The sequence below is a fragment of the Diabrotica virgifera genome, chromosome 7 (assembly GCF_917563875.1).
Source record: "Diabrotica virgifera virgifera chromosome 7, PGI_DIABVI_V3a".
Taxonomy (NCBI): domain Eukaryota; kingdom Metazoa; phylum Arthropoda; class Insecta; order Coleoptera; family Chrysomelidae; genus Diabrotica; species Diabrotica virgifera.
The window spans coordinates 31,800,426-31,819,470 of record NC_065449.1 but is presented as its reverse complement, the minus strand read 5'-3'; the positions used below and the strand labels follow the sequence as shown (position 1 = coordinate 31,819,470).

At 32.4% G+C, this 19,045-nt stretch overlaps 3 protein-coding genes across 3 annotated transcripts in view; 2 read left to right on the top strand and 1 right to left on the bottom strand.

Annotated features, from left to right (window-relative positions):
- Positions 1–832, top strand: LOC126887879 (ER membrane protein complex subunit 4). The gene is made up of 2 exons (XM_050655775.1): positions 1–246; positions 301–832. The coding sequence occupies exons 1-2, from the start codon at positions 194–196 to the stop codon at positions 764–766; spliced, it is 519 nt and encodes a 172-aa protein (XP_050511732.1). The 5' UTR covers positions 1–193; the 3' UTR covers positions 767–832.
- Positions 763–19,045, bottom strand: part of LOC126887875 (formylglycine-generating enzyme-like) — a 76,874-nt gene continuing 58,591 nt past the window's right edge. The window contains exons 4-5 of the mRNA XM_050655772.1: positions 10,302–10,355; positions 763–909 (exon numbers count right to left, since the gene is read on the bottom strand). Of these exons, the coding sequence (XP_050511729.1) occupies positions 835–909; positions 10,302–10,355 (129 nt within the window). The 3' untranslated portion in view covers positions 763–834. The remainder of the gene's footprint in view (positions 910–10,301; positions 10,356–19,045) is intronic.
- Positions 10,498–19,045, top strand: part of LOC126887874 (traB domain-containing protein) — a 37,630-nt gene continuing 29,082 nt past the window's right edge. The window contains exon 1 of the mRNA XM_050655770.1: positions 10,498–10,843. Coding sequence (XP_050511727.1) covers positions 10,819–10,843 — 25 coding nt within the window. The 5' untranslated portion in view covers positions 10,498–10,818. The remainder of the gene's footprint in view (positions 10,844–19,045) is intronic.

Genomic DNA, 19,045 nt, shown 5'->3' with positions numbered 1-19,045 from the left:
AAATAGACAGTCTCTTCTCTGTCAAATGTCAATTTACCCATGACAAGATTGTCACACTTTTGTCAAAAAAGAAATGAGGATAGAATAGTGGTCAGTCATCTTTAGTAGTAACCTTAATTTATTATGTACTTTTCACTTATATGTTAATAATTAAATAACTGTTGTATCGACCATTTTATACAGGTACTTGAAAATGTCTAACAAAGTTCAAAATCGGCGATCAAAATGGAATCTTGATTCTGTCAGGTTAGTACAACATCCATGTTTTGTATTTCTTGTAATAATTCATTGTAATTTTAGAATAACTCGTGTATCCACCGAACCGTTAGCTTCACCTCCAGGCTACAGCTCATCTACCATCGGTTCTAACAGTGAAGTGTCTAAAAAGACTGACGTGTCTAGATTAATAACAAAGAAATCATGGGACTTAGCTCTAGCCCCCATGAAACAAGTACCTATGAACCTTTTTATAATGTACATGGCCGGGAATTCCATATCAATCTTCCCCATCATGATGGTCGGAATGTTGTTGATGAGACCTTTACAAGCAATTTGGTCTACTAAGGCTACTTTTAAGATGATGGAAACATCTAACGCCATTCTACAAATGATTGTGTATGTGTTAGGTAACTTCGTAAACATAGGTTTAGCTCTGTATAAATGTCACAGTATGGGGCTGTTGCCCACTTACGCCAGCGATTGGTTGGCTTTTGTAGAGCCCCCAATCCGACTTGAATATTTGGGTGGAGGAATACAACTATATTAATTGTAATATTTTTTATTTATAATAGGTGTAGTTCTTAAAATTAATAAAAACATGTAATTAAGCTTAGATTATTTTTTCCTATGGCTGTCTGCAAATTCCTTTATTTTATCATATAGAGCTGTTGGATCATCAACTTTAGGCACCTGTAAAATAAAATCAAATTATCATATAGTAATTTAAACAACAGATGTGGCTTACATAGATGCATAATATGTATTAATAGTGAACCAGTTTGAAATAGACACTGAACAATGTTTTGACTGTGGTCACTATCAGTATGTTTATAATTTTTTTTTAATATTTTCATAGATAAATCAATATTATTTCGAATTATATGAGAAGTATAAAGAGGTATAGTAAATGGTAGAGATGTAATTCTTACATAAAAATAAGTAGGCTTAGAGATGTATGTGTCAGAGCAAATAAAAAGTACCTACCTAGATGAATACTATTAGCAGTACCAGTAGAAAATAGGATAGAGATAGACCAAGACTATGTGATAAGAATGGGAGAGGATTCCAGACCAAAAAGAGCACTGAACACTAGTACACAGCGATGTAAAACACAGTAAACAGCGATGCACAAGCCCTGTTAGGAGTCTGTGTATGGAGAAGAGCAGTCACAGACAAACAAGGGTGGAGGCAAAAAATAAAGGACGCCAAGGCTTAATTTGGGCTATAGTGTCATAGAAAAAGAAGATATACTGAGATGGAGGGTCATTGTGGATGAGGAATATTAGTACAGCAAATTGGCAACAGTTGGAGATGGACAGAAACGACTGGAGAAGGTTGAGGCTCAACTAGGGTTGTGGCACCACTGATGACGATTATATTATATCCTTTTTTGTTATAGTTTACTGTACCTTTTTTGGATTTGGACACTTGGACTTTTTTGATATTTCTTTCCATGATTTCCTCAAGTACTCTTAAATCTCAGTGAATAATAGCTTAACACTTTGGCTGAGTTTAGAAATAATTATGTTTTCGAGGTCGCTGAATCCGAATATGAAGTTTATTTTTATCTAGATTTGGTGGAACATGTTCAAAAATCAAATTTTATGCAAAAATGCAAAAAATCAATTTTGATGATTTTTCATATTTACCTCGCTGTATCTATGGTCGCTATAAACATTTCCTTTTGAAAATTTTACTGTGTCATCTTTGAAGAATTTAGATAACAATGAGATTTGTCTGAGATGTTTAAACAAATTAAAATTAAACAATTTGTCGTAAGATTTCGTTAGTTTCATGTTTACATAAAAAAGTTGGGTAACAAACATTTTAGGTTATAATTTTAATCAACACAGGATTAAAACATAAGTCATGAAGAAGTTTTCTGGAAAAGTTTAATTCAAAATATGTAATAGGAAAAAAGTTATGTGACTTTATAGATGAGTGGCACTCCCCCAAAAAAACGCTTATTTCTCGAGATACTGACCATGGTGTGGTAACTGGCTAATTTTGATCATACTTTATGTTTTTGATAGTGCTGAAAACGAAACTATTTATTTTGAATTTTAGATGGAGGAACATTGTCAAAATCGCAATTTTACCCTAAAAATAAAAAAAAATAAAATTACGTTTTGAATAAACTAAAAAGTTGGTTACTCAACTTTTTTAAGTACCTAAACATGAAACTAACGAAATCTGACGACAAAATGTTTAAAAATTAACAACTCCTCTTTTAATTTGTGTAAACATTTTGGACAAATCTGATTGTTATCTAAATACTTCAAAGATGACGCAGTAGAATTTTCAAAAGGAAATATTTACAGCGATGTAAAATTGAAAAATCATCAAAATTGATTTTTTGCATAAAATTTTATTTTTGAACATGTTCCACCAACTCTAGATAAAAATAAACTCCATATTTGGATTCAGCAACCTTGAAAACATAAAGAATGACCAAAATTGGTCATTCACCTTAAATTTGATTTTCGTGGTCGGGATAACATAATTTTAGGGGTTGCTACCGCTCGCCTACATATTGAGGATGTGCTGGAGGGTTCTATGGTGGCAGAGCACAGAAATGAGCAACGGTTTGCTGCAAATAGGTTGGTTCTGAACAACAGTAAAACTAAACAAGGTATTGGGTTTTTAGGAGTTCTTTTGGACCCAAAATTACAGTGGGGCCAACATATTAATACCTTGTGCAAAAAAGTCTCTATTTTGAGAACCCTTTCAAAATGAATCTTAACCCGCCATTACACGCGCTATGAGGAAATCCCTCACCATATTTGTTTATAACCAATGAAATTGTGTAAACTAATACGATAACCTTAAGCACCCAGGAATGCCTTTAGCATGGTTTATGAGAGGGTATGAAAAAGTTATAGAATATTTCAGGCGGCCAGTGGCTGTGTGATAATTGAAAGAAGAGACATCCCTCTTCAAGTGAGGGAATTCCTCACTGCGCGTGCAATCACAGTGAAATCACGTTTCTATTATCTCAAAGAAACTTTTAGGTTTTTATTTAATATTTAGGTAGGTTTAATTAAAATATTATTGTTTGGATTAGGTTAGGAACAGTGGCACACCGAGGAGGGGTTTGGGGGTTAAAATCCCACCCAGAGCATATAGAAATATATATAAAAGGAAGTAGGAAAATGTAACTTGTCTTTCACAAATAATACAAAAAACTTTCGGTGCCCAAGCAAACCCCCCCCCCCCCAGAGGAAAATTCTAGGTGCGCCACTGGTTAAGAATCCATTTTTAAATTTACCTATTCTAATTGGGAAATAAGCCACAATTTAACTTGAAAAATTGATTTTATTGACGTTTCGAATTCCACCTCGGACGTCGTTATCAAAATACAAAATATTAATAGTTAATCACATAAATGCCACAAAGAAATAGCTTCAGAACAGTTTTTAATTTTAATTTGTATTTTTAGTAAAATGAATTCGAGTAAAGAACGTTAATTTCTTCAGTGGCTTGCTGAAATTGAAAATTAAGAAAACTTGCTTTTGATCTATGTTATTTTTACTTTTGTTTTGTTAAATTAATAAAAAAAATTGGTTTACGAGACTTTCTATAATATGTGAGTACAACCCATTTTATATTTATACATGTTGACATTCATTCTTCCTCGAAATAAGTCGAATTGGTGTAGGTGAGGGCGACGCTCATACGCGTGCAACCACGTCACAATAGAAGACGCGTGTAACGGCGGGTTAATGGAGATTATATTTATATACTACATATCACTCCATATTCCACTCATATCTTTCATACTCTATCCTTGTCTGGGGTCATGCACCTGATACTCACAGAGTACAGAATATTTGGTCTTCAGAGAAAGGTAGTGAGGATCCATGCCGATTTGAGATTTAGGGAGGCCTGCTGTCAGGCTTATTAAATTCATACTCATTATGTCAGAGAATTCGTACTGTACCAGCATATTACTCCTTTGATTCAGGAAGAGGAATACCCACCTTTATAGAAGTATGGAAGATCAGCAATGGTTCAATACTAGGCACAAGCAGAATGTGATACCAGCATATTGGCATTAAAAGAGATGAAGTAAAAAATTTTTATTACCTGATAGGCCTGGATCCCGCGTACCAAAGAAAAGTTGATTAATAGCAAGCTGAAAATTTGTTCATAGTTTAACAGTGTCTAGTCGGACAAACTTTGATGTACGGGAACACTGGAACAGGGGAAGTTTTAATTGTGGAACAGTTTAAAAATTTTGAACGTCAGATTACGAAAACATTCCATGTATTTTGTCGGACAGAACATCCAAGTGATTTGTTACCCTTTCATTAAACTCTCATACAAAAATCAGACTGCTATTACTAACCAACATGATTCCAGGATTGTGCTTGTGCAGGAGGTAATCCAGCTGTTGATGTAGCACAAGCTTATGGTTACCTAAAATTTTACCAACTAAACTCTTTACCTAATGACAGAAATGTATTTTTAGACCAGCATAGGGATTACGTACATTCGATACGCATCGTATCCGCCATGTTTTCCCATAGCGCCTTACGGGAAAACATGGCGGATACGATGCGTATCGAATGTACGTAATCCCTATGCTGCATAGGGATTGCGTACATTCGATACGCATCGTATCCGCCATGTTTTCCCGTAAGGCGCTATGGGAAAACATGGCGGATACGATGCGTATCGAGTGTACGTAATCCGGGCCCTGGTTTTCTCTAACGATAGGGACTTGGTTGTCACAAGAGCGGGTGATCCTCTCTTGAACTCTATTGAAAATAGTTTACATCATTTCGGCTATGAAGCTAGTTTGATGGCCTTAAACACATCCTCTTCTTCATGTCTGTCCTATGATGAATTCTACTATGATTTCAAGAACGGCAACTACTTTGAGTTTAATAACTTCTTGGCTGCTATAGATTGGCAGGAATGCTTAGGTTATAGCGATATAAATGTATCAACTCAAGTCTTCAATGAAATTCTTGCTACAGGTATCGCTTTTTTTGTACCTTTGAAACGCTATAGATCTTCTACTTTTCCTAAGTGGTTTTCTCATGATCTTAGATGTTTGACGAGAGAAAAGAAGTATGCCCACTCTCTGAACATGAAGAATCGGTCTGATGTTAATTATTCCAATTTCTCTCGTCTCCGATCAGAATGTAAACGGTTGTCTGATGCATGCTTTTCCCTGTATATTAGAGGTTTAGATGCTGAATTCCAGAATAACCCTTATTCTTTTTGGAAATATATTAGGGATAAACTGTCTAGTCACAGCCTTCCTGATTTGATGTTTTATAATAAACGGTCAGCTTCTAATGGACAAGGTATTGCTAATTTATTCAAAGATTTCTTTCAAACTGTTTACTTACCCAGTAATACCGATCTCAAGTTACCCAGTGCACATTTAGATAGCAACATCGGTGCTTGCTTCAATATCACTGACTTTACTGTCACTGATATTTTTGATGGTTTATGTTCTCTTCCAAATAAAACTTCCAGCGGTCCAGATGGTGTTCCTAATTTCCTTTAAAAAAAATGTGTGCACTGTTGTTGGGCCATTACTGTTATTATTTAATAAATCCTTACAGTCTTCTACATTTCCAGGTGCTTGGAAGGAGAGTTCTGTTGTACCCATATTTAAAAAAGGTAAGAAGAATGACATAGAAAATTATCGTAGTATATGCATTCAATCCACAATTCCCAAACTCTTTCTCAGCACGGTTTCTGAATCTCAGCACGGTTTTTGCAGACAAAAATCTAGAGTAACGAATCTAGTTTGCTACCAATCTGATCTCTTAAAGCATATGGAAGATCGTAAGCAGATTGATGCTATTTATACGGATTTCAGTAAGGTATTTGATCGTGTTGATCACCAAATTCTCCTTGATAAATTGGCATCCATAGGTTTTCATGTCCATTTTGTTGAGTGGGTTAAAAACTTTTTATCTGGTCGTACCCAAATAGTTAAAGTGGGTGGTCTTTTTTCTGATGTTATTACTGTAAGTTCTGGTGTTCCACAGGGTGGGCATACGTCTCCCCTGTTTTTTGACTTATTTGTTAATGATATCGTTAATTGCTTCTTATATAGTAAATGTTTAATGTTGGCTGATGATGTAAAATTTTGGCGAGTTGTGAATGATATTGAGGATCAGAAACTTTTACAGGCTGATATGGATCGCTTATTTGATTGGTGCATTTGCAATAATCTTCAGTTATGTGTTGAGAAGTGTTGTTGTATTAGTTTTTCCCGTAAGTTAAACAGAATTGATACTGCTTATCACATAGACAGTAAACCTCTTAGATATGTCTCGTCTGTTAGAGATCTAGGTGTTATCATGGATGAAAAGCTCTCATTTGTCGAACATATCAATTCATTATCCGTAAAAGCTTCTAAATTACTTGGATTTGTTAAAAGAAACTCTAAATACTTCTCTATTGATGCTGTTAGGTTGATCTATTGTTGTCTAGTCAGATCTATATTAGAATATTGTTCGGTAGTTTGGTCTCCGTACCATCAAATTCAAAATTCATATTGACACTATTGAAAAAGTCCAACATAAGTTCCTAAAATACTGTGCTTATAAAACTCAGACTTATATTGAGAACCATGATTACACTGGGATTGAGCAACGTTTATCATTAGCTCCCCTTAGTGTTAGGCGTGATATTTCAGGAGGTGTCTTTGTTTTCAAAATCATTAATGGACTTATTGATTGTCCCAGTTTGTTGGATAGTATAAGATTTAATGTTCCATATCCAGGTTTACGCTACAATGTTACCTTTAACACTGCCTTTCACAGAACATCCTACGGTAGTAACATGCCTTTAGATAGATATATGTGCTTCCTTAACGGTTTTGATATGGATCTGTTTAATATAAGCCTGGGCCAACTGAGGAGATCTCTTGCCATGTGATAATTAGGTTTCATCTTGCAATGTTGTTGTATTTTATTATTGTATTTGTGTATTCTAACTGTTATATTTTGAATATCTTGCCTGGTCATTTTTCAAGCCTTTGCTTTTCTTATTTTTACTTTTTATATTTTAATGAATGATTGTACCTCATTTTTTTATTGTATTTTTACTGTTAATGGGGTTTTCCCGTGGGTAAATAAGTAAGTAAGTAAGTAAGTGATCCTTTTAAGGGCTGCTGTCACAGTCATTCCTTCATCCAACCAGGTCAACAACACCTGGAGAAGCCTTCGACGATAGTTCCGTTTCATAGCCTCTAAAACTCCTTGGTCCAGAGGTTGAATGAGATATGTGACGTTTGGTGGCAAGAACACAGCTTTAATGTCACTGCTAACCAACAAAATTTGAATCTGGATGAGATAGCGCGTTGTCCAAAAGAAGAATAGATTTTCTTGGTAGATTTTTCTTTTTTAAGTGGGCCTCAACAACGCAAACGAACTCGTCAAAAAACCAATCTTCAAAAATTTGGCTTTTTGAAAAATTTTTCAAAAATTTACTACCTCGGTTAATCCAGAGGGTCGGTTAGTCGGAACTCGTATAATCGCGATTCCACTGTAATATGAAAAATGTCGCTAAAAACTGTTGCTAAAAATGTAAACTCAAAATCATTTAAATCTCCTAAAAAGCCTTTAGCCAACTGAACTGATTTGCAGTCTTCCATCTTCCGAAAAAACGAATACTGCCCATCATAGCACCCATCCAACTGATCCAACTAAAACTTTACTAGGTGAATATGGTGGATTTATTTTTATATTTATCCGCACTTGCTAATCTGGGTACTACCAGTGCCGATATGATGACGTCACATTGCCATGACAACCGTTGATACTTGTGCAGATGAGAAACGAAATTTCATCCACGTCTTCATCTAACTGCTTGAGTCATAGAAGTCAAATGACACAGGTCAGGATCTGACCGTCAACGGCCTACAGTTTTAATTTTTGGATTACATAATGAAATTCTTTTTTAATTTTTGGATTAATTAAAAAAGAGTAGGTTTATAATTAATTTCAGCATTTATATATAATATATAATATAATACTACTTATATTTTTTTATTTTTTTGTCTCAATTTAATTATATTTTTGGTGAAGCTCATCTTCACCTACTTCACCTGGCCGGCCGCCGCCGGTCTTAGTATGTAGTGGAGGTTTTAATATCAATAGTTTAGATTATTAATAATATTATTCTAAATTTTTAAAGATATTCTGTATAGTTTTAATTTATTATAATTTTGAATCCTAATACTTAATGAAATATTAAATTATCTTATAAATGTACCTATAAATAATGTATTTATTGAATATTATCATAATGAGTTATGGTATTTTACTTTGTATTTATGGGTATTATGACTCAACATTAATATATAATTTGAATCGGTTATAAAACATATATATCCAATTTAAATATTCCATTGTTCAATACAATAGAAAATTGGCTTTTAACACATTAGCTGCCACTGTTATCAAAATGTGTTTTGTGCTACTTGAGTCAGGTGCCACTGGCGCCTTTTGGCGTTCATAACATGTGGGATTAAATGGGGTTCTTTTCGTATTGGCTCCATACGAAAGTGACTGAACTATAAGTGGCAGCAAATGTATTAATAACGTCAGTTAATAACACTAGTCAACAAATAAATAAAATTTTTTTGCGACAGATGTTAAAATGGCTGTACCGTGGAGTTTAAAGCGCCCTGAATGCGAATTCAAACACTAAAATTTTCCACCACATATAGATTTTGAGTTATCTTCTTCTTAAGGTGCCGTGCATTTCTGCGTAGGGGTCCACGCATACATTGTCTTGTCAGGTGAAATGTTAGATTTTTAGTTATAGAATGCATCAAATATTGCTGTTTATTATAAAAATTCTTTTATACTATATACACACAAGGTCAGCACTAGAAACAAAACTATAGTAAGTCTTTTGTACACAATTTTGTGCATATCCCAATTTTCCTATAACACTATGTGGATTAACACGAACACACATTTTATCCTGCATAGTAAAAACTAGGATAGCTCCTGGTTACGGTTCCTAAATATTATAAGTTTTACTGGCTAGTAAATTCCATTTAAAAAAATCCATTATTGTAATCTAGAACCTAGAGTTAAGCATGTCTTTGGACAAGTGAAGGTCTCGAACTAAATAATGTAATTCGGCTTGTTGGATGCAATAAGGTGCTTTTCGTCGCTTTCGTGAAAATAAGAATCATTCTTTTCTAATACATCATCAGGTTTACTTTTATCGCCATACATTTCCAAATCTTCCTCCCAATTTGCTGTGGGTCCTGGAACTGGTAAATCTTCTCCATGGAAAACCGGCTTTATTGCTGAGATAATATCTGGATATTCAATTTTATGCTTGCTTTTTCTTGAAAACACAGACACTTTTGTCATGCAGAAGTAACAGTTGTTAAAACGGTTTAGAACTATTTAAGTTTAAATGGGTAGGTTTTACTGATTAAGGATTACCTTTGGTTTATTCTTTATTTAGATGTTAATGTGTTATTCGTAGACATTAGATATCCCAGTGTTGTCAAATTATGCACAAGTTTTAGAAAAAATGGTAATTTGATAAAATCACTCCCCGATATATTGAAAATGCCTGTTTTAAAAAAAAATTAGTAAAATATTCATAACTCAAAAATCGTAACTCATTTCTTTTGAAAAAATCATAACTCAAAAATCTTAGGTGTTAGTAACTTTTTATCATCATAATCATATTCAGAGAGCCAATATTAAAAAAAAAACAGCATATTGCATTCCAGTCGCAAATTGGTTGTAAACTAGTGTAATCAGTCTCTTTTATTTGAATATATTTTTAAGAGTTTCTTCTGGAAATTGTTCATTGATTAGGTAAAACCGTATTTCATAAAGAATTTATTGAGAGTCTTATACAGTGTATATCATAACTTTGTCATTTAATTCAAAACTTTGATTTCCATTTTTTGTGAAAATTTTTAGGAATTACGTAATCTTAAACCAAAAATGTATAACTGTAAATATATTCTAATTATACCTCTAGTAATTAACCAAAAGTAAATAATTAATATCAATATTTGTTTATTTTATCTTGAACTTATTGGTGAGAAATAACACTAATTTACTGGTACTTACATCATAATTTTGGCTTAGATATATTCCAGCATAAAGGCCGATCAAAAAAGACACCTAAAAAAGAAAATTTGAAAAAATAATAAAAATTTAGAAAATTATTTTCTTACAAATCCCCTGAACATTTTTGAAGGTTAATTGACTGTCACTGTCAAAAGTGTCAAACTAAATGATAGTAGCTAAACGCGCGGCAACGGTAATTTAACTGTCACAGATTTTTTGCTCGACAAGATAAATTTGTTTTATGATAATTATGGGATAAAAAAAAGACTCTTTTCTTGATAGTTTAATGGTTAAATTTTACTTTTGTAATCTAATAAATCAAAATTAAAAATTTACGAGACAAGCAACGAACACACATTTCAGATTACTCAGAATTCAGAACCAGAACTAAAATGAACAAAGTATTTTTATTTTAATCTGTCAACCGTCACCGACTAAAAGGAAAGATTACTTTTATTTTATTTTTTTGTTTTCGTTTCTAGATTGATATTCTAGTTTTTAACTTAAATTCAGTAGGATGGATAATTCCCTAACAAATTTTGGTAAGCTATTTATAAAACCATATGATATATATTTGCTTAAAACCAACCATATTGAAGACCTATTTTTATAAAACACCTGATCTAGAAGTCATAAACTAACATGTTTACAAAAATTTAATAAGTTGACGATATCCAAATTTAGAAATAATTTTTTCATCAAATCAAATATATTATTCAAGGTTAAATATTTAATTGAAATTCTTTACTAATATGCTATTGCTACATTTAAAATTATTAGATTTTTGTGGACAGTTTTCTGATTGTCATCCCTTTTCCAGAGCTGTCTTCATAATTTATTATTATCTTTAAGATTATTTTATATAATATTAAAGTGTTTTGTTTTAATACAAAGAAAAACAAAAGCTGTAGATTTTATGCCACATAAACTTGTGCAACATATGGTTGAACACACTTTATATTATTTTATAAAATTATAATACTAACTGAAGCTGTTCAGAATGATCAAATGTTTTTTCATTGATATTTTGTCCAATTTTGTACTTAGATACTTATCAGGAAAAAAATTACTATTTATGAGTTTTATTCATGTTTATTTAACATAAGATAGGTCTTTTGTCTCTAAATATTTTATTTTGTTTTTTGGTAAAGATATGAACAGTTTTTTTATTGGGAAATTGCTGTCAGATGGATGCAATTTATCTAAAGCCCTTAATAAAGATAATATATTAAAATCTTTATTGCTGGGTTCATACAATTATTGAGTTTCAGTTACAAATTAATTAGACGGCTTAAAAGTCTACTGTTTACATATTATAAAGGCCATATTGGTTGTAAGGGGATGTTGCTGATGCTTTTAGAGGAGCATAAGAGGTATCACAGGGATGCAGTGGTGGACATAGACATTTGGGGCAACATTAAATTGGAGGGTCCGAGAAGTTAGCTACAGATATAAGGAAATGAAGCAGTGACAGTGTTGCCATGTGTTCTTAAAATAAATCGGAAAAGAGCATGTGATGTATTTTTATTAATTTATGTATTATCATGGAAAACATTAACTATGTAGATAAAATAACAAGAAAATTTTTTAAATTTCTCTAATTATGTCGACATAACAAGATTTTAGTATCAATAATAAAGTTAAAAAGTGTAAAATAAGTAAAATTCTGCTGTTTTAAGATTTTACTTAACATTGACTAAAGACAGAAATATTAAATATAATGTAAATAATAACAGACTCCAGAATATATGCAACTGAAAACACAGATATACAAACAAGTCCACAGAAATATTAAAAAGCTGTGATAATAACAGGCTCCAGAATATATGCAACTGAAAATACAGATTACAGAAGATACAGGTACATTAATTCCAAATAATAAAATAATAAAAAGAAATATTTATAATATAATAAAAAGAAAGTCTTAAAATGTATATCTGCAGAACATCTGTGCAATCTGGCAAACGCAAATTTAAACGTTCTGACTCTATTGCCAAATCTCACCAGGAATCTATTAGGGCAATTGCCACAAAAAATTTCTAGTAATTAACTGCAATGAATATCAAAACAAACAACAAATATTTATTCGTTCGTGTTTTACATGAATTAAAAAATATCAAAATCCATAGAATAATGTAAAAAGGTAGTTTTTGAAGCTTTCTCTGTATATTTGAAGCCTGCAATATATCATACATTATATACATTATAATCACATGGCAACACTGTCAAACTTCAATTCAACGTTCTATGAAAATCTAATGTGGCTAACTTCTCGGACCCTCCAACTTAATGAAGTCCGACATTTGCTTGTGGAAAGGGGAACTTTAAATGAAACACCAACAAAAAGACATAAAAAGAGAAACCCAAACTACCTACATAAAAGACATAAATAATAACTTATTGGGACCGTGCAAGTTCGGCAAAGCGACACCTATTTCTACGCTCTGCAACTTTATTCGCACTTCTAATTATATTGGCCAATTATATTAGTCCTGGTTACTGGATAATTGTCAAGGCCATAAACCAAAAAAATAATAAGAAAAAATAAGATTCAGGTTATGTTATTAAAACGTAGACAATTGTATGTAGTAAATAAAATTAGTTATTAAAATGCAGTACTGCAAGCAAAATACAATTAATTAAATTTACCTTTATATAATAATTGCATAATATCATATCAATATTGTGGAGCAACATATAATTTTTCTTCTTCAATGACAGTAGATATGAAATGTACGTCAATTTGACAATTTCAATTGACAATATGAATTATTTAAGTTCCCTTAATTTTCCTAACTAGAGGGTTTATTGGGTTGAATTTGTCTGTCTGTGATTTAAGTTTCATGTCAACTGATCTAATTTTATGTTTCAACCATTTTTAAAACCAAGCTTTTATAGTGATCTTGTATTAGTTTTTTTCCTAAATACAGTAAAATAAAAAATCGTCAGGACTTTATTTTATATAATGTGGTTTTGGGCAGATCAAATGCCAGTTAAAAAGGCCCCAAAATTAATTAAAAATAATAATAAATAAATGATAAACTTAATTAATTCAATTTTAAAAATATTTAAATTTTAAAAATACAAACAATCTAGTATCCAGGTTCTCATTAGTCTACAGTACTGCCTACTGTACTTTTTTTTTCTTTAAGAATTTTCCCATTTCCCTCCCCATGTATCCACCACTGCAGGGATGTCACTGCACCACTGACACTTTTGCTATTTGTCAATGAATACCAGTTAGTACCAAAATACTCAAAGTGTGTAATGTTCACAGATTATTTAAAATTGTATAAAGTAGTTGCATGTGAGGTTGATACCATTAATGTGATCTTCAAACTTATTTAAATGCCTTTTGAAAATGGATACAAGTTTATAACCTGTTTGCAGCCACAGGTATAATAGTTCCATTTTATCTTTGCCCATGGGGCACGATTCATTTTCAAATAAATTAAATCAAAACGTACACCAATGTGTGTAGTATATAGAATACAGTATACAAAATGTATATACACATCGACGTTCGTTTCACTTTATGTTTTGACTTAATTTGTTTGAAAATGAATCGTGACTCATGGGAAAAGTTAGAGTGGATGAATAATAACAATAATAATATTATATTGTAAGCTATAGAGACAGCTAAATATTTGCTTGTTCACTTTTTCATTTGAATACTTAGATTTGTTAAAAGAAATTGTGTTGAGCTAGATTTCTTTTTCAGTATCAGTTATTTGGTCTCTCTTCTATCAAACTGAAAATGGTAACAAAAGGCAAGAGGAGGAGGTTAAGAGAGACAAAATGCCCTCACCCCCCAGAATTCAGTTTTCTTTATTTTGTTATGTTCTACGTGAATAAATAATATCACTTAACTCAATTTTAGCCCACCTTTCCCCTCTCCTTATCTGCTAAGATGTTACTTGTTCGTTTTTATTTATTTTTTCTTTAGTAGGCTGCAATAAATTTAAAAATTTCAAAATTTTTATTTTTTTAAAAAAGTGTCTATTTTTTATAGACCTGTATGTTGAGCATTTTCCCCAACTCAAAAAACAATGATATTTTTTCAGGATTTTTAAAGAGTTTTTGTGATTTTTTGCATATTTTTTGAGATTGATACAATATATTTCTGATTTTTCAGATTTTTCCGTAAGGTGCGCCTTCAAAACCAAAAAGAAACTGTTTTTTTTTTCGTGGTTTTTGTTGAACTTTTCCATTGTATAGACTATAAAATAGATCAAATCAAGGTTTCTTACTGGTTTTGATGTGACTGAGTCCTTTAAGAAATTCAAAAATTGGGCGAAACACCTTTAAACCCCCCAAAAAACATGTTTTTCTACATTTTTGTGATTTTTAGCGAGGTTAATCAGGCTATTTGAGACTGATATAACTAGAATCACTTTTTTCATTTTTTTTAAGTTTTATGTGTTTATGAAGTAAGACTTGGAAATATATTTTTTCGGTAAGTTGCAGGTTGTAAGTTGAAATTTAAAAATTTCAATAAATTCACAGACGTAGTTCAGGCTTTTACAAAACTTGTTTAATTTTTAATTGCAACCAACCAAAAAAAAATAAAAATATAAAATGACGTTATAGCAGTTGAAAATGAAACTAAAGGACAACTTGTACAACTTTCAGTTATCTGTTATTGTATAGTTTGCACATTTTTTTTTATTTATTTATTTATTGCTAATTTACAATCTAGTACTTCAATACAATAATATACCTCGTCCAATTTACTTACCGTTGCATGTCATCCGCGCCATAGCCTGTGACACGATACCAACACGAAATATTTAGGCGGTGGGTGTGTTCTTTTTTAGAATCAAAATGATTCTAAAGCCTACCGCCTAGATATTTCGTGTTGGTATCGTGTCACAGGCTATGGCGCGGATGACGTGCAACGGTAAGTAAATTGGACGAGGTATAAGTAAATATGATGTATGTTCTTGGCTTGTGGCAGGTGTCGTCCATTGACGACTCTCTGGAATTTACATAGCAGCTAGGTCTTCTGGCCAAAGTCTTTTCAGACGTCTGTCAACCAGTGGGGGGTTGAATAATTCGTCTATGAGATGGTTTGGGTGGTCTGCGCTGCGATTCATGTATCTTCTGGAGTGGTCAGCAATCACATCATTGATAAAGGGGATGTTGAGGTCTGCATGAAGGGTTTGGTTTGACACATACCATGGGGCTTTAGCTAACATACGAATAGTTTTTGACTGGAATGTCTGTAGTATTTTGGTGTTGGATGGTTTGCTACAGCCCCACAGCTCGATTCCGTATGTCCACACTGGTTTGAGTATTGTTTTATAGATGGTCAGTTTGTTTTCTAATGAAAGTTGCGATCTTCTGTTGATTAGCCAGCTCATATTTTTAACTTTTAGGTCGAGGTGTCTTCGTTTGGCTGCAATATGTGATTTCCAAGTAAGTTTTTTGTCTAGATGAAGGCACAGGTACTTTACTTCTGTTTTTATTGGTATAGGTGAATTATTTAGGTGTAGTTGTGGACATCTAATTCTTCGATTTGTGAAATTTACTTGACAAGACTTGTTTGTGTTGACATTTATTTTCCAGCATTTAAGCCAGTCTTCTAGTTCATTGAGATGATTTTGCAATTTGTTAAATGCTAATATTTCGTTGATGTCTGATGCTAATATACCAGTGTCATCCGCAAATGTTGCCATTAGTGTATTTTCGCTAATAGGAATATCAGCAGTGAAGATTTGGTAAAGGAATGGGCCAAGTACACTGCCTTGAGGTACTCCGGATTTTATTTGGTGGTAGTTGGATAGAGTACCTTCGTATTTAACTTGGAAGTATCTGTCGGACAAGTATGATTTAAGGAGGAGGTAGATTTGGTCAGTTAGCTGAGTTTTTATTTTAAAGAGAAGACCCTCGTGCCTCACTCTATCAAATGCTTGCTGTATATCAAGGAATGCTGGTGTAGACAGATTTGTTTCCCTTCTAGGCTCTCTTTTATTTTGTTGACTAATCTATGGCACTGTTGTATGGTTGAGTGATTTGAGCGAAATCCAAACTGATGATCTGGGATAAGGTTTTCTATAGGTATTATTGTTTCTATTCTGTTAAGGATTAACCTTTCGAATACTTTTGATAAAGTCGGAAGAAGACTTATTGGTCTGTACGAACTGGCTTCAGTTAGAGGTTTACCAGGTTTAGGTATCATTATAATTTGTGCATACTTCCATTGCACTGGAAAATAGCATAGTCTCAGGAGGCTATTAAAAATAATGGTTATTAAGACGACACCTTTTCTTGGGAGTTTTTTTAAGATTTCGCCAGTTATAAGGTCAAATCCTGCAGCTTTATGAGGGTTAAGCAGGTTGATTTCGTTACGGACTTCGTTTGGTGAGAAGTATTTTAGTGGTAATGATAGCTGACAGGGTGCATTGAGGAAGTCTCTAATTTTCTCGTCGTTAATATCGTTGGCCTGTGGGGTGGAGAAGACGGTTGATAGATGTTCTGCAAATCTGTTGGATTTTTCTATATCTGATCAAGCCCAGGTTCCATCATTTTTCCTAATTGGTGATTTTTCATTACTACCGGCTTTTTTAATTTCTTTGTGCCTTTCCAAGGAGAGTTGTCGTCAAGAGAAAGGTTTGTGACATATCTTTCAAAGGATTCGTTTTTGGCTGTTTGGATAGCGGAATGAAGTCTGTGTGTGAGCCTGTTTAGATTTGTTTTATCTATCGCGATTTTTTGTTCTTTGCCATTTGCGACGGGCTCTTCTACTAGTGTTCTAATGTGGAGGGGTATACTATACCTTTCATGAATGGTTTTTTCCTTTACAGGAGTAGCTTTCCAAGCGGCCTGTTGTATTTGTCCCGTTAAATATTTTACAGCTTCTTCAATATCGTTTTTGTGCTTGAGTCGAATGTCAAGAGATATTTTTTCATTGATTTCTTCTTTGAATTGAACCCAATTCGTGTTACTGGAATATAGCCTTGGAGCAAGAGTTTTCCAAATTATATTGGTACTTAAGGTAATCAAGATGGGACTGTGGTCCGAATGTAGATCAAAACTGGGGGTGATGTCGCTGTGTACAGTGGGTGATCATATTATTAGAGCCACCTAGTAAAATTCAATGTTTTAGAGGAAGGGTATGTAATTGAGCTGTATCATATATTAATGGATTTGTTTCCATTTGGCTGTCTTGTTACACTTTATGAAAGTGCAATAAATAGTCTGACAATAGTGGCAACACGCATGTGTGTCAATGCGTGACTCAGATGCCATTGTTTGTCAGTGCTGCCCAGACTAGCTTGCAACTCGTGTGCCCATTATTTTGTATTCTTGGTGTTTAGAGTTTTAATAAACTTTTCGAGTTTCCATTGCTCTCTAGTGATATTCTGACAGGCCTATACTATTCTTTATGAATTTAGTAAAAATTGCGCATTCGTTACACTAGTGGTACCAGAACACCATGGGAAATCCAAAGACATCTCACCAAGCAAAATAGCAGAAATTAAAACTTTAATATTCAATACTAATCACTCCAACAGAAACATAGCATCCATTTCTAAAGTTTCAAAGGCAACGTGGACCGTATAAAGAAAAAACTTACATACCATTATTAAACAAAAGTATAATTTTCTGAGGTGGCTCTAATAATATGATCACCCACTGTATTTCAGGTATTCCCTTATAGTTCAGAGAAATAAGGAAAAAAAATATCGTGTTAGTGACACATCCCCCTCCAGGCTGAAACCAAATTTTTCGAGTAATATGGTCATCTATAATAATAACCTATATGTTTCCTGCAGCCTATTTTGATGATATACATAGTTATAAACAAATGAAGATCAAAAAACGGTAAATTTTCGCTTTTTTCGTCTCTTACTAAAAAATTGGGCATTTTGAACAAATTTGAGAGTAATAAACTCATAAACCGTATAAAAAACTTCAATATGGCGTTCGCTGAATATGTCTATCCTTATTGGTTACTTAGAAAATTGCCAAATAAATCATAAATTTTGAGTTTTTATAAATATTCATAACTTATGTAAAAATTAACTTAGAACCTTCTTATTGCATGGAATGCTGAGACTTATGGTGCTTAAATTACACCCTAAATTCCAAAGCAATTGGTCAAATAGTTTAAAAGTTATTTAATTTGTTTATCCAAAATTAATTTTTTTTGCAACACTATAAGTCAGAAAATGATGAAGTTACAGTAATATTTTGGATAGTTTATGAAAGAAGAAAATTTACAGTATTAATTTAATTTAAAAAAAACGACAAAAAATAATTATAGATATTGCAAAATAATTTTGCAAAAACATGTGAATTAAAAAAATGGGGGGGCTAACTTTGTCCCTAAGTGTCCTAGAACAGTTGTTTTTCTTTCTAAATGTGTATAAAAATTCAGTCTTTCTAAATATGAAAAAATAATTTTTCTACGGGTAACGGTTAAAAAGTTATTCTAATTGTTTTTAAGTAAGCAAAAAATGGACATGTTTTTGCAAAATAATTTTACACTGTTTAAAATTATTTTTTGTCATTTATTTTTAATTAAGGTAATAGTATAAATGTTCTTCTTTCATAAACTGTCCGAAGTATTATTGTAACATCATAATTTTCTGACTTATAGTGTTAAAAAGAATTTGGGAAAAATAAATTAAATAACTTTTAAACTATTTGACCAATTGCTTTGAAATTTAAAATATAATTTAAGTACAAGAAGTTTCGGCATTCCGCTTAATAAGAAGATTCTAAGTTAATTTTTACCT